Source organism: Leptosomus discolor, chromosome 21, assembly GCF_034619465.1.
Source record: "Leptosomus discolor isolate bLepDis1 chromosome 21, bLepDis1.hap2, whole genome shotgun sequence".
In the NCBI taxonomy this organism is placed as follows: domain Eukaryota; kingdom Metazoa; phylum Chordata; class Aves; order Leptosomiformes; family Leptosomidae; genus Leptosomus; species Leptosomus discolor.
Window position 1 is genome coordinate 4,186,580 of NC_141411.1, and position 16,125 is coordinate 4,202,704.

At 49.2% G+C, this 16,125-nt stretch overlaps 1 protein-coding gene across 1 annotated transcript; it reads right to left on the minus strand.

Moving 5' to 3' along the window:
• Positions 1 to 662: 662 nt before the first annotated feature.
• Positions 663 to 5,595, minus strand: TSPO2 (translocator protein 2). Its single transcript, XM_009956796.2, has 4 exons — positions 5,451 to 5,595; positions 3,634 to 3,840; positions 3,051 to 3,189; positions 663 to 2,115 (listed from the first exon to the last, which is right to left on the minus strand). The coding sequence occupies exons 2-4, from the start codon at positions 3,804 to 3,806 to the stop codon at positions 1,933 to 1,935; spliced, it is 495 nt and encodes a 164-aa protein (XP_009955098.1). The 5' UTR covers positions 3,807 to 3,840; positions 5,451 to 5,595; the 3' UTR covers positions 663 to 1,932.
• Positions 5,596 to 16,125: the final 10,530 nt, after the last annotated feature.

Sequence of the window (16,125 nt, forward strand, 5' to 3'; positions counted from 1 at the left end):
TGCTCATGCTTTATGGTCCTGCTCCTGCTTACAGCCACATCTATTCAATGGCCGGTTCCTATGCAGCTTTTACTCAGGAATTGACAGCAGTGTGCTTGCAGCAGCAGTCCTGTATAAAGGTGTCCTGTAGCTAGAAGGGAAAAATAATGGATGGGATCAAAATGGCAGAACAAGATATACAACCACATTTTAAAAAGGTACTGTACGTTTGAGCTGCTCTCAGCTACTGGTATTTGTTTCTCTTGGCCCCAGCTTTCGGTCACGCTGAGCACCCAGCTCTGCTGGTGACATGAGTTGGGCCCAGGAACATTCAGCGTCTCTACAACGAGGCTTGACATGACTCAGGAGACCCCAAACCCAAAAATCAGCTTCCTTACCTTGAAGCTGTGGGTGAAGCATGATGGCAGAGCCTGTCACAGGGCTGCATCCCCAAGTGAGCGTCTCTGCTGAGCAGGGCCTGAAGGAACCTTTAGGCTCGAAACCCACACAGCCCATTTACTCCTACCGTGCGCCCGGGAATGAGGGTGGCTGCTGGAGCCCTGCGGAGCCTCGCTGCCGATCCCCTTCCCTTTGGGGCCAGAGCACAAGCCGTGGGCTCCAGACAGGATCCCTTGAGCTTTTGCAAACCTAGCGCCAAATCGGTAAAACAAGAATAACTTGGATTTATTTTTTCTCCAAACGAAAGTGGCTTGGTTTTATTAAAAGCAAATACAATTTATCTTACATCCGCAGCTAAGCTCTCCTACCCCCGCCCCTTGCAAGTATACCCACACATGTTAATCCACAGTCAGCTGCCAGAAAGATCCACCTACCACTTTTCTTCACAGATATTGCTTCTGTCAATTAAAAAATAGTAGTAAATATTCTCTGTAGACAACAACATCTAAGGTTCAGATCTGTAAATCAGGCTGGAATAAAGGATGGACAAAGGCTGGTCCATGTACCTCTTGTGTCTGATTCTGTCATGGCTTAGTCCCGTTTTCCTGGAACTACTTGTATTTTAACCTGACCTGATGAATAATATTCAGGAATGGAAAGACTCTGGGGTGAGACACCCGACAGACTTGGTATGGGGCTTTTTGCCTATCCTATAATTACAACCTTCAAGGCAGTGTGAGCAAGTTCTTAAATTTTACAAAGACTCTTGTGTGTACTTAAAACAAACATTTTAAGTACTTTTTTTTTCAAAGGCACTGATGTTAGTTTTTCTTTTCTGGTGAGGAATAGCACACAGAGGTGGAAGAGAGAAATTTCCTCTTGGGAGAAGCATTTGCATTCTAATCATTGCTGCTTTATCTTGGAGCATGAAACTCAAGAAGTGTGATGCTCCACAAATAGAAGTCAAAGTGCCCAGTCTCCTTGCACTAGCAGAACAAGGCAGATTACTGCTTGCTCAGTAGCTGACAGATAAAAAGTTAATGGTGTAAAGCACGAACCAGGTGATAGGCGAAAATGAAGCAACAGCACAAATAGCAAAAAGTCAAGTGAGTTCTTAAGAATGGGTGTGCATGAGTGAAGGGCATTTTTGCTTGGTCCCTGATTTTGGCCTGGAAATGGGATTTACCACGGGTGTGACCAAGTTCTGCTCTCTGGGGGAATGGTAGCAGTTTTGAGGGGTGTCCAAACTACTACTCTGAATTATGCTGGTATCGAGATCCTAATTTGGCTGATGGGATTTGACTTGATAGCATTAAGGTCACCATACAGCTGTAGCCCCCAAACCTCAACAGTGCTGGAGGAAATAGTTCCCGGGTTAAGGATGGTTACTTTAAAGGAGCACACCGGTGCATGGTGCAAACCTTGCTTTTACACAGCCACGATGAAGGTGGGAGGAGGAGGCATGTTCCCGAAATGAATCCCCCAAAATGATTAGATCGTGGTTCACATCAGCATAGTTTAGTTTCACAAAATGCCTCCGTTTCTGTCCTGCTTTTATTCGCTCTTCCCTGGTTTTTGCTCAGGGTTGTCCTTCCAGATGCGGATCGTGAGACAAGTCGCCATGGCCAGCCAGCCCAGGTAAGGCACCATCAGCAGCGCCGCGATCTTGTTGATGCGGTACCAGGAGCACACCGTGCCGATGGCCAGGCCGTCCAAGCACAGGATGTCAATCAGTGCCTGGAGCAGAGAGAAGAGACGATGACTCTGGGGTTTGGGAAAGCGCAGCAGTCTTCCCCAGCACGACAACAGACCGTCCTACTGAAGGTGGTGAGATGGAATAGGAATGGGGGAGGTTTAGCACTGAAAAGTCACCTAGAGGGATCCTAAACCCCAGGACCCTGGCTCTGAACTGTAAGCAGCGAGATCTGAATGTATCACGCCAGGAGCCAAGACTAATGTTGGGGTTTTTTGTTCATTATTGAGTTCTGCAGATTAATACACTGTTAATGACCATCAGTGCCCCCGTCTGCTGATAATGCCTATGCAGACAGGTCATTACGTCAGTACCGATGGCTGTTATCACTTAACAAACTTTCACAACGTGACAAAATTCCGATGGAAACATAAATCCCACTGGGTGCCTCCGTCACCTCTGGGCCTTGGCGCCTGAGGTAAGTGCTTTTTGAACGTAGCTCGAGCCCAGCCCCTTACCTTTGTGCCCATCTTCCTAACGGGCTCTGCAGTGCCCAGTGCGTTGTATTTGCTCGATAAGCCACTCGCAGCTAATATCCCCCCCCCCCCGCCCCGGGATGCTAACTTTGCTGCTTGCTGGCGCAGGGCGTGACTCCCAGAAGGACTTATCTCTAACCCTGAATCCTTAACTAGGAGATGCAGCAGCTGGACTACTGGGTTCCTCATCTCCCGCCCTGCTCTGGTCAGGCCGGCTATCTGCACGGCAAGAGCAGGGCGAGGGGTGGAAGGGACTGATACCATTGTCCAGAACCAGGTGCGGTGTGAACTGTATCTGAGCAAAAGCTCTCCTTGCAGCTCTCCTTGCAGCTCTCTTTACCGTTGCATAATGCTAGTCAGAAAACCTCCAAACCTCCCCAAACCCCATGTGGCAGGGACACCAGCAAACAGGCCTCCAGCAGATGGATGGCTGGGTACGTTACCATCTTCAGGTTCCGTGCACCGAAGAAGAGGGGAGGCCAAGCCCAGTTCAGGGCCAGCTGAGCCCCGTAGAGACCCAGCGGGACGACAGCTTTGCTGCTGCAGCCACCCAGGTCGTTCCATATCAGGTAGGAGGCGTAGCTGGGAAGAGGGAAACACATCAGTGTTTTGCAGTGAATAAACCCTTAATACAGACCAAGTCTCTTCATGTCAGGTTGTTTCGCAACAGGGATTTGCAGGACAGCTGCGTCCGTGTCCCTCGCTGCTCTCGAACCCATCGCCCGGCTCATACCTGCGTGGCTCGTGCAGCTTCCCCAGGGCAGCGGCTGGTTTTCCTATCTGTTTACAAAGCTGAGCACGGGCTGTGTCCCTGGCCAAAAGCATTGCCGGGAGCGTGGATCTGAGGAACTCAGCTCAGATTTTGGCTCAGGCTGTACTTCATCTACTGGGAATAAGAATACCTGACATGCCCTGCTGATTCTGGTACAAGGAATATCCCAAAAGCCAAGGGAAGAGTTTGAAATGACAGCTCTTCCAAGTGTCAGAAACAGCAGGAAGAGAGAGGGAACAGTATGCAGAACTTACCCCATGCCAGTGTACAGGACAGTCCAAGCAACAGGGAATATCTTGCGGGATGGACACCATGAAGGTTTTTTCAGCTTCTCATACCAACCGGGTATTTCTTTTCGGTTAATGAACCAGCCAAGGAAACCTCCAACGTGAGGCAGGACAGTAAAACCGACAGTATAAGCCCACATCCTTCCTTGGTGGCTTGATGTAGCCTTTTGCCTGCTGTCAGTTAAAAACAATAATTGATTATCACTTTAAAAGGACCTTTTTTCCCTACTTTGATCTTTCAAGCTTCTTCTCTAATTGCTTGCATTCCACTTTAGTCTCTAAGGCAGAAGGTAAGTATTTCATACTGTATTCAGCTCTGCTGCTGGCTCCCCCCTGCCCATCTCCCAGTCTCTGAAACAGGGGTAATTATTTCTATCATGGTTACAGTTTTCTCCTTGAGCTACCCAGCAAAGTGGCTCCCCCCTGCTATTTCATGGCTTCTTACAATATTCGTGTGGCAGGGTGCAGCTAAGGTGGTTGTATCCTTAGAAGACGAGGCTGCAGTTACATTTATCATTCCTCCTCCGAACGCCCAAGTCAGACAGCACAGAAACTTTAGTGTGCGTTCACGGAGGACACGCGTCTCAGCAGAGCTGTTCTCCCTCCTCTGCAAGCTGTTCCGAATATGAAAACCCAGACAGATCACGCCCAGAAAACCCCATCCGTTCTGACTTCATCGAATATTTCACCATGGATTTATATTTTAAACGAGCGCTGTAACAACATCCCTTTAAGTGCTCGATGAACCTCGTTTAATCCCCCCTGCAGCCCTAGCAGGCGGAGGTGGGTTCTCCCCTCTGTCAGCAGGGAAGCTGAGGCACAAGAGCCGTTTCTTAATTTGCTCACGGTCTTCCTCTTCCGTGAAAGGAAGGAACATTTGCTTTGATGATTACGTTGTGCTCCCACATAACCCTAAGGAGAACATGTAGCGTTTCATTCTCTGTCCCGTGTCTCCCCTGCCGTTATCCTCACCAGGGCTCTGAACCTGCCAGTCATCTGTCCTCCTTCCTTTGCTCTCCATATTCACCTGCCCTGCTGATCCATTAAGGAATTAACCCAAATTAGCGTTCATGGGGGGCAGCGCAGGGCTCACCAGGAGCACGGCGGTTTTGTGCTATCGGTGTAAACACAAAATGCACCTGAGCCAACGCGCTCGGGGAGGAGTGGGTTTAGCAAGGCAAGAAGAGAGAAGCGGGCACAGCCCGTTCCCTCGCCCAGGGAAATGTCCCTGGCGCTCTGAGCACTGGTCAGAGAAACGGGGAGCACGAGGAGAGGACTGATCTGCACAGGCAGCTCTGGTTGGGGTTTTAATTCACAATTAACGCTTTGCGATATCCTGTGCTAATCGTTATTATTACCACCGAGCTACAAAGCATTCATCTTTAGAAGCACACGCCAGCAGTACCAGCCAATTTACACATCAATAAGGGACAAATACCCCAGACACCATCTCTAACTAAAAATTCCTTTACCAGACAATTTATAGCACTATTAAAGTGTCTATGGAACCAGAAAATCAACCAAAGGCTGGGAAAAATAAGAGCTGGTAGTCCTGCTTTTAAAGTGTAAAACAGCACCAGCTGAGTTCTGGTTCCTCCATAGTCCTTCAGAAAGGTGAAATGGGAAGAGCGGATTTTCCCCTCCTCCCGACTCCTCTGTAGTTGCCAGACTAACCTGACAGAAGTAACAGGGTTGAAAATAACACAACACCGTTATAAAACCTTATTTTGGCTCACGGCTGCTCTAACTTAACGGAGTAGGAGCTGTAAAAAAAAAACCCTTACCGTCTCTTACTGCCTTTCTCTCCCTTGCAAAGAAAAAGGGTTGGACATCCGAGGCCAGCTTCTGTCTCTAATGCTGGTGCTGCTGTACAATGAAGAAATTGTCAGCTGAGTTTTACCTAAATAGCAGGAAAAAAGGGTGTGTGTGCGTGCGCTGGTGGCTGTATCAGATTACACAAGAGAGCCCACGTTTGGCAAGAATTACAGGGGATTTGGTGGTGGTTGAGCAACCGTGCGGAGGGCAGGAGCAGCTTCTGGGGCACCCCCGAGGTGGGACATCTGGGGTTCTTGTCTTGGTTTGAGGACAGGCATCTCACCTGTAGGTCAGAGGGTGGCTGCACGGGGCAGAGAAGCACGTTTTTACCAGGCTGGGAGCGCACTGGGCATGCGAAAGTACAAATTAAAGTGGGTGACGTACAAATGAACGTGGTAATTGTGTAAGAGCTTGTGCATAAGGGATCAGGTCCGTAACAGCAGGACTTCTGTGCGTGTTACATGGATTTACTGCATCTGAGGGTCTGTCCCAGAGCGTGTCCGTGGGCGTGAGCGCAGGACAGACGCCGTACGGGGATGGCCCTGCCCTGCCCGTCCCCCGTGCGCTGTTTAACACAACATTGATTAACCTGATGCTTTCGGTGGTCGCCTGTACACCAGCCTTTTGGCTAAAATTCGCTGGGAACCGCTTGAATCTGAAATAAAGACATTACACAAGCATGTTAAATGAAAAAGAAAAAAGCTAGAAATCAATTTCCATTAGTAAGCTGTCTGCAAGGGATGGGAAATGAAACACTAATTTACTTCAGTTATGGGTCATTACCTGAATTTCATGGCCAGAGGCAGAATTGCTGGTTCCTAGCAGAATGTGATATTACTGTTATAACATAGAACCGATGAGATCTTCTGGTTTATTGGGCTCAGAAGGAAATAATTTTTTGTGGGAGGAGAAAGAAGGAAAAGAACGGTGTAAAGGGACAGATTTTCAGCTAGAATAAATCAATGCCCTGCTGTTGCGGCGCTGTGTTTATACAGTGTAATTGCCACTTGGAAACAGCAGATGCAGCACACATTAATCAAGCAGTAGCCACCTGCCTATTCTTTCGGAGTCTGTTCCTATTTGCGAGTGGAAACTTCTGTCATGCAGCGATGCAGCTACTCTGTGCGACTGGATGGTTTCCATCGCAGTCAGCCCCTTCTCGGCCGAAGCGGTCACCGCACGCGTCGCCGGGCAGCGCTGCCTTCACCGGGCTTTGGCAACGGCGGCAGAAAACAGGCGGTGCGGCAGTTTTCGGCTGGTAGTATTTCCTTCCCTGGCCTTGAGCACGAAGCCATCATTACTGGTTTGCTTGGCATCTAGCAGTTGCGTTCCCAGGCTGTTTTAGAGTCTTAATACGCTGGAAGAATTAAAAACTAAGGGTCAAATCACAAGGATCGCAGTAAATCTGTGAAGCTGGGGATGGTGCTGCGTGACTGGGGAACAGCAAATGCGAAGAGGAAAAAACCAGCAGAGGATTTACGGGCTAAAAGTCGTGTATCAGTCCTACTCGAGCTTTAGAGCAAAGAAAGGGATAAGTGAAAACATGGAGGTGCCTGGAAAAAATGGGATCATACGGAACAGCTTTGCCAGAAGGGGATCCCAGCAGGGTGGATGCCATCGCCTGGGCAGATGTCTGTTTCCTAAGCGAGACGTGGTGCACCTCGCTTGGCTGGACGTGTGGGTGGGTGTTCATCAGGTACTGGTCAAGCTGAAGACACAGGCAGGTGGCAGAAGAGAGAGCGAGAGGGAGCGCAGAAAGACAAGGATCAGGTTTGGGAAGAGTCTTTGGTGGCACAAAGCAGGGATCAGTACTGGGACCCAGAGCGGTCATTGACCACGGTACGAGCGAGTGCCCAGACACACCGAGACACACGCGTGTGCAAGGCCCCGGGGCTCCCTTCTGTGTGTGAGGGAACAGCCCTGCAATAAACCGGAAAGGTTTCTCTAGCACAATATTGCTTTGCCTCTGTTACCACAGATTTATATCTCAATATTTCTGGTTTGAATCATTTTACAGTAACACAAGATGCGGTAATACTACCTCTTAGTAAAATCATTTCTATACTGTGTCTCGGTACGCTTCTGGTTATTAAAGTACTATTGCTGCTGGCTTGCAGAGCGCTGCCGTATCCCTGCAATGTGTTTTCATGAAAGAAAAGACATGGGAGAACTGAGTTACACAACTGTGTTTGTTTTCCTCTTCTTAGCAACCTTTGCACAATGTCCCAAGTGGTTCTCAGTCTATGCAAGATTAATTGCCCAAATATAAAAGCCCTGTTAACCTGAATATATTATTGAAAAACAGCATATTTCAATCTGCCCTAGTTTTGAAAATAGAGATGCCGGGTCAGCTCCCGGCATAAATCTGCAGTGCTCCTCGGAAGCCAGCGGAGCTTCTCTGATTTACATCGGCAATAAAGTCGTCCTGGTTTGTCTGCTGCTGATGAGAGCGTGAGCGTGCTCGCCGAGCTGCCAGAAAGGACACGATGGTGGCCAGGGAGGAACCTTCATGGCAATCACTGACTTCTGAGCAACTCAAACCTGCCAGCCTTGACGTTGCAGAATAAAACATTGAATTTTTCAGTGTGAAAAGCCATTTAAAAAAAAAAAAAATAATCCCCTAGTTTTGTTTCTAGTGAATAAAAGCTTGTCTTTAAAAGTTTTCAGTTATGTTGAAATAAAAATTCTGGATAATATGAAATGATAAAGGAACTTCCAGCTGGTCGGTTGGGTTTCTTTTCTACGTGGGCTGAGGTGGCCCTGAGCGGGCCAGTGCAAGAGCTCGCAGCCCATCACGACTTGGATGTGGATTGCTCAGCCAGCTGAAGCTTGCAGCTTGAATGTCCACCCTCTCTCCACTAGAGGGAATTTAAAACCAGACCTTTCTTAGCATTAAAGTCCAGTTTTCAGTGTGTTGAGAAGCGCTGCCCGCAGGACACTGGATGCACAGGAGCGCTGGCCCTTCTCTGAGGCACCAGAGCCTTTCTCGGCCCTGGCTGGTTGTAGCTCATCACAGGAGCAAACCCTGGCGGGAGAGGAATAGAAGAAAAGGCTCCTTAATTTTTTACGACTCAGCCTTTGATTTCTCCCTGCCCACGAGGAGGACCAGGCGCACCCCAGCTCCCTGCTGCCTCTCCCCTGGCCGGGGGCTCTGCGTCCCGCAGGGCTCTCTGTGTGAGCGGAAAGGCCAGGCTGAGTTTCGAGGTAAATTTTGAATATTGGGGCTTCTCCCAGCACCGCTTGCTTGTCAGCAGCAGAGCTGGTGAGGGCTGGGGTCCGGAGCTGCCTGTGCCTGATAACCGTGAGGGGAATGGTGCCGTCTTATCCGCACGCAGAAGGTGCACCTCGGTAGCCAAAGGAATAAATTGTAACGGACACAGCTCAATGCCGCCTTTCATGTTGGGAGTAGCTTAGCGTGGGGATAGGCAGGTGACTGCAGGCAATTAAGTTATGCAGCTTAACAAATTACCACTCTCTAGCTGAGCCTCTTTAATTAACCACATGCACAGACCCAGCCCGGCACTAATGTGACATAAAATATTTTGCCTTCAACTACCGTGACCAGTAATACCTGCTTGGCTGGAGTACTCAGCACTAATTCTGAGCTGCAGCAGTCAAATCAGCCGGAGCACCTAACTCGGGTATCGCCGGCCACGCCGTGCCGTGTCGTCCGCCCGCATTGCGCGGTGCTTCTGGCTCTGGGGGGTGTGCAGGGGGCTGGCTTTTTGTCTCAGAGGACTCAGCCCTTGTCTCAGGAAAAAAAAAAAATAAAAGCTGCAGAAATGGGACAAAGTCACTGGCAGGGTGTTGTATCGCAGGGCGTTAAGTGTTATCACGTCTCAGCTGCTTAGTTATGTCTTACTAAGTCACGATCGCAACCCTTGTATTAATGTCAGATTGGGGCATCAGGTTTAAAGTGAGCCAGGATAATAGTGTTCACAAAGGATTTTATAATGCCTTAATATAGCAGTTTAAAATGCGTTTCAAGGTCTTTCCTACATGCAGAGTTAATTGAGAAAAGCTATTGCAGTTTCAAGTGATGCTCTCACTTAAATCAAGTTCACTTTCATGTGCTGATGTGCCCTAAATTACACTGGTGCAGAGTTCCAGCCAGGCGAGGCTTTGTAGTAAGGGCGTGATGTTCACCAGTATGAAAGAACTGGGGAGAGGGTTTTCTGCTGGTACTTTCAGAGGAAAACCAGAAACTGAGGGGCAGCACTTGCCTCCCTGAGGTGTTACAGAAGCAGCAGACAGCCCCTGGACCCTGAGCTGTGTTTTCTGCCGCTGTAAAAAAAGCTCCTGGCGATTTCCTCGCCCGGGTGGTTCAGAGAGTGAACTGGGAAAGTGGGACAAGCACCAGCAACAGGCAGTGAATGGTGAACTCCGGTAGAGTGGATGCCTCTTATTCCTGGAGCAGGATGGTGTAACCCTTCCCTGCACACACGCTGGCTCACTCGGCCTCCTGGGTGCTTTATAACTTGCCCTTCCCTCCTGCTAATGCAGCACTGCTGAGCTGGCAGCGAGAGGAGGTCAGGGTCCTTCACAAGGGCTCTTCCAGGTTTAGGGGGATCTGTCAAGCCCTTGGCTTGTCCAGGGCTTCAGGAAGTACAAAACCTGGAAACGAGCTTTGTCCAGGTATTAGGGAAGGCATTAGGCAGCCTGCACAGTCTTTATTGCTGGGACTTATGGAGAAGAAAGGGACCAACTGTCTTGGATTTTCAGTGGCAGGAGTTTTCCACCCTACATTACCAGTTCAAGGCTTCCACAAGACCTGGGAAGCAACATTACCTCTACACCTGCGTTTATTGACTCTTTTTCAGTTCAGATCAAGATTAGATTGGCTGAGAAACTTACATCAAAGTATTTTTGTTCTTTTAATGGAAATGCCCTTTATACTAGGAGGGAAATCTTCAGTGACTGCTTCTGTTCGGTCTAAATATTTTTTTCTGAGAACTATGAATCTGTCAAAATGCATTAAAACAACACTCTGTTAAGAGAAAAACTACGGTTTTCTTCTACGTTTCTTCAGTTGTAGCAGAAATAGAAAGTGAAAAGGTGAAAGAACACAGGAACCGGAGGGAATTCCTAGCAAAAGGAAAACACAGATTCTGCAGAAAACCAAGGTGTTACTAAAGGAAGAGAAACCACAACATTTGGAAGATATGACAAATGTGGGGGGTTTTATTAATTTGTTCTGAAGTGTGCATCTTTGTCTTGAGTCAACAGCTCTAACCTTGCCGTTATTCGTATTTAGGACCTCCGTTTGGTTCTTTGCTAGTGAGGCGTGACAAGCCTGTCTCTTTGACTTTATTTTTTTCCCAGCTGTAGCGATGTGTGAGTGAAGTGACCGCTGCCTCTTGCAGCTCCTGCTCCAGAAGGCTGCAGCCGGTTGTGAAGACAAGCAGATGCTTCTGAGCACCTTCCAGGTAGGGACAGCAAGTGGATCACAGGAGAAATGCAGCGTCCATTCCTGGCGCCCTGCTCTGGTGGCTTTTAAGGTCAGTTCCTCAGCATCTGGGGTGGTGCTCACTGCGGTGGCTTTACCCTTGGCGTGAGCAACCTGTCGTGGCAGAAGCCTCTGCAGGAACATGTCTTTCTCCATTCCGCAGCAGAGAAGTCGCCAGCTGCAGAGTCTAGAAGGGATGGAGCACACCGCTCCTGCTCAGTTGCGTTTTCCCCTGGCAACGTCGGCATCGAGGAGTAGCAAAGATGGGGATGCAGCAGGAGTAACGCTGCTTGCAGAGAGCGAAAGAAGCACCTATGCATTGCTTCAAAGGCAAGGCTCAACGGCTGAACAAGCGCTAGAGTGCCAGAATTTTGCTGTCTTTATGGGTCTGCCTTTCCCTCACTCACATGTAGCAGCTGCTAAAAATGACTCATTTCTTCTTAGAAAGCTGCCCTGCTGCCTTGGCAAAGCCTTGCTGCTTGGTGCCTTGGCGGTAGGATTTTTGTTTTTAAGGAAATGCAGCTGAGCCACGCTCCGTACATGTGTTGGCGTTGTTTAGCTACAGGTTTTTGCAAGGAGATCGCAAGGAAAAAAAAGGGGTTTGAACCATCTTGTGCTACTGGTGTGCTGCCCTGGAGTTCAAAGAGGGTGTCATCTGAGCCACGCAGACCTCATCCAGTTTCAGCTTTCTGACCTTTGGTCCAGGATCTGCAGAGTAAGTGTAGAACAACCCCACCTAAATCATGAGTGTAAATCCCCCCAGACGAGTACAATCAGCACATGGTAAATGCCAGGGTACTTCCCTGGACTATTCTGGTGGACAAGTTGATGGGCAGAGACATGGTTGAAGCAAATGTGGGGGCATTTTTGGACAGAGGGAGTCCTGAATTACAAATGTGACTTGTATAAAGACAGTGTTATGGTTTGGGCTCCTTCAAGGACTGGTGTAAGTAGAAAATTGAATTTATTACTCGCTTTGTGCTGAATCAGGTCTTCTAACTTTAATAGAAGAGGTTCCTCCTTTACAACAGAGACCCATCCAAGGGCATTGAATTACTGCAAGTATTCCCCACAGCCATCTGATGATAAGGGTATGTCTAAATGGTATATTGAGTGCAGACATGAAATTGCTCTGCCAGAGCTCTTGCTGTCTGGACAGACTCCAGCTTTGATCCGAAAAGCTGTATGACTGCCAGGAAAGCACAGCAGAGCCCAGCTTCATACATGTCAGAGCAGTCATGTCTGCTGGAAGAAGCTCACCTCACCCCATGGTCAAACTCATCGACGTACCTCTGGGGTCGTCTTCTCCTGAATTTGCCCAGACCACCATGATTCATGGAGATTGTTCAGGGAAAGTCAGGGAGATCTGGGAATAAGGAATAAATTGGAGAAGACTCTGAACCTCTGGCTGCCAATTCGCAGGATGGAAAAAACCCACTGGCTCAGTGAACGGTTTGCTGCAAGCTATTCTCACAGCGCTGCCACAAAGGCGCTCCTGCTGTCGGAGGCGCTAGTGCCAGTTCACGTCAATCATGGGGTTTTACTGCTGCACGTGTTCCCCTCTCAGCTGGGAGATCAAAGTGTCCTTCCTTCAACTCATTTGTGTCCGTGCAGCCAGGTCCTATGTGGAATCCCAGAGACCAGCGGTAGAAATGATGCGTGAGATGAATGGACGCGAGCAAGCCCTTGGGAGGAAGCGTGTCCCTGACATCGTAGTGGCAGCGTGCTCAATCTGAGCCAGGGGCTGAGAATCTTCAAACACAGGCCAAATGAAGGAAACCTGCCTGGGAGCGAAGGATTTTTATTTCAAAAATTAAGATGACAAAACCCAAGTGTGATTTCCCAGCTCCTGCCCACTCTCATTTCATATCCTGGAAATGAACTAGAAAAACCTTTATTCCCACAAAACTCTGGGTGATTCAGAGTTTGACCCAGTTTTAGAGATAAGGTACTTGTCTCGAACACCAGATCTAGATCTAGATTGCTACCAGATCTTGGATTCTGGTTTAGGGTCAATTCTGTTTGAATGGCCAAAGGCAAATACTTCAATAATAGTGGCCTTAATTTTTATTTTTTTTTTTGCTAATTTAATTAGGAGCTTGGTCTGGTTTTGGGGCAGGACACAAAGTGGATTACAGGAGCAGCTGGCTCTTTAATTAGGGCCATTTAGCTTTTGTTAAAGTTTAACCTTTACTTGCGCAGAGAGGCAATGGCAGCAAGGGACAGCGCTTCAGCAGCGTGGTTTTGTGCGCGGGGCGTCGGGTCAGCCAGGTATGCGCAAGACTGCGTGACTGGGAATATTCCCATCCTGCTCGAATCTCACTGCAGCGATCCCGAAGTAGCAACTGGCAACTCTGTCATGTGGCTATTTATAGAGACCAGGAACTAGAGGGTAAATATTTATTTAGATTCCGATGCTTAATCTGCTACTGGCTGATTATGTGGAAAGCCTGAGCGCCCACTCTTTCTACAGCAATTTATAACCAGAGCCTTCATCTCCTCTCCTTCTCCCAACACTCCCATACACATTCCTCAGGATTAATTCTGCAAAAAATGGGCATGGCCTGGGTTCAGACCCTCCGGCACCTTCTGGTCCCAGACCATCCTGGCAGGCATCCTCCCTTATTTTAACTGGCATTCAGAGGCAGAACTTGCAAATCCAGGCACCCAGGGAGCACGAAGGGTAACGGCACGAAGCTCTCATTGCTCTGTCGGGTAGACAGACTTGTTTGCACCGATGCGGGATGGGGCAGAGCGGCGGGTGGGAGCTGTGGAGTCGCTCGGATTCGTCGCCAAGCTGGCTGAAGGGTGACAGCTGTGCTTTCCTGCCTGCTGGCAAGGCAGAGCCACCCCCGTTGTAAAGCCACCTCTGTCACACCGCAGAGTCCTACAGCGACCGCAAATCCTGCCACTGCCCACCTTCCTGCTCTTCTCAAGCAGAACAACCGACCCTTATCAAGGCTGGGGACAGGGAAACTGGAAGGATGCTCCATATTCGTCAGCAAGCACCGACGGAGACAGCATATCCGTCGACCCCTTGCAGTCACCGAGGGCTGCCCTGGGCTCACTGTCTCCCACCACAACCAGTGACCAAGAGACTGGGGCTCCAAGGGAAGGTTCATTCCAGCCCTAAAGGCAAGGGCTGTAGTGACCAGTGCCAGAGATGGGAAGGCATCAGCAGAAGTAGCTGCAGGTGGGGATAACTGGGGGACCATTAGTCTGGCAGGGTGTGCCTGTGCTTATTAGCAAGGTGTGTGCTCATTAACAACCCCACAGAGTGGTATTAAAGCATCCTGTCCCCCTGCCATCACCTGCTTCTTCACCCATCACAGATACTGCTGGAGCTCTGAAATGCCAGCAGGAAGGGGGCTGGTGGCCAGATGGGTGCTGCGAGGGGCGAAAAGCCAGGTAAGCAGCAAGATTTGTCCCTAAGGAAAGGAGACCAGGGAAGGGGGCTTGATGCAAACCCACGCCCTGTCCTGGCGTGTGAAAAGAGAGCAGCTGAAAGTGGTATAGCCTGGGGATCTGGGCTGGTGTTTGGGAAAGGCAGCCCAGGACAGCCACGGCTGCAGGAGCCCCAGTTTCCCACCTTTGTGCCAGCCCTGGTTCCGCTTTGCAATGCGAGTTCTCTGTGCGGTCAGCCAGTGTTGTTAGCTGGCAGGAGGTTTTCCTGTCATCCCAATACAGGAAAGTGGTAGCACCTCTCCAACTTGTACATGTTGGGCTTTTCTGATAAGAATGCATGTTTCCTTTCATTTGCTGAGTGTTTTATGGCAGCTGTACTCCTCTGTAATGGATTTTTCCTTTGCAATTTCCTATCCTTATTGTGTCCTGCTAGGGAGATGTGGATACATCAGAGATAAGATCCTTAACTTCTGTGCAGGTTGAGCAGCTGATCAGACAGCTGATTACTACAACAGTCTCTTCTTCATCCTGCCAGTGTCTGCTGTAAAGGCACTATTTCTCAGGGATGGCAAAGCAAGCTTCAGCAGCAGATTTTGCCCCCTGTCTAGCTCTTCATGCTAGAAAAAAGTGTAAGAAGGCCTGGTATCCCTGAACTAACAGGGTAATTGAGACTAAACAGCTTGTGCAAATTTGCAGAAGGGAACCTATAACGCACCCAAGAGCTGCCCAGGTCATCCTGCAAAGGAGTACAGCTTCTGGAAGAAAACCCTCAACACAGCCAGGAAAAGTTTGCATTGCTTGTACCATTTTTATTTTCACATATATATATATTACATTATTTTAAAACAGAGTATTTGTGAAATAAATGTTTTTTTCAGGTAAAAACAACCCACCATGTTCCCCCCCAGCCCCTTTGCCTGCCATTTAAAGATGACTTGCACTGGGGAAAGGCTGGCCTGCAGGCAGAACTCACTCCCCATCTCCCTGCTGCTACTGGGACAACCTGTGGTCTTCCTCCCCTCCTCCCCCTGGAAGGAAAAGGTGTTGACCAGTCCCTCCCCTCCAGAGTCAGTGCAAAGCATGCTTTATTGCTCCATCATATACCCCGTCCTCTTCCTGCAGTACTGGGAGAGACTGGGGCTTCCTGGAGGGGTGGAGAAAGGAGCTGGGGAAGGAGCTGTGTGAAGCACCACGCGCTTTGATACCGTGAAAAAGGCAAGGAAGTACTGGAATTAATAGCAATAGTGTGGTTTCAAGTATGCCTGTAAACCCCATCACAGAGCTTCAGAGAGGCTGATGCCAGTCCTGCCCATGAAAAGACCAGTTTCTCTGGGGCAGCACTGGCCCCTGCTGACCTGAACCCCGCGGCACCCTGCGTTTGGCAGGGTTTGGCTTGCAGTGTGAGGAATGGCTAGAAGGGAGAGGTGGTTCTGACAAACAAGCTACAGGCTCAGGCAGACTCCTCCAGCCAGAAGGAAGGAGCTGGGAGAGGGTGGGAGTGAAAAATGCTCTAAATGGGCTCAGTAAATGAGCCTCTTCCTTCACTCTCCCCCCTTCTCTATGCGTCCATTATAACCTTCTGAATGAAATTCTTCTGCCCACCCTCCTGAACACAGACGCTTTGGCTTAAACCAAGAGTTTTCTCTCTGGACAAGTCCCTGTGCTATGTTCCCTTAACACTTCTCTTGAGGTAGCCTCTTGCACACAGAAATCCTCCCCAAATGTACCTTTTCCTTCCTGCACCCCTCGATTTGTAGGGAGCCGGCAGGGAGGTATAAGGAACTACAGTGCGG

Excerpts from the sequence above, each read along its gene's own strand:
- TSPO2 (XM_009956796.2), bottom strand. The coding sequence starts at position 3,806 with ATGTGGGCTTATACTGTCGGTTTTACTGTCCTGCCTCACGTTGGAGGT. Across the intron at positions 3,190-3,633 it reads GTCCTGTACACTGGCATGGG|CTACGCCTCCTACCTGATAT; the intron begins GTAAGTTCTGCA and ends CCCTCTTCCCAG. Across the intron at positions 2,116-3,050 it reads GTGCACGGAACCTGAAGATG|GCACTGATTGACATCCTGTG; the intron begins GTAACGTACCCA and ends TCTCTGCTCCAG.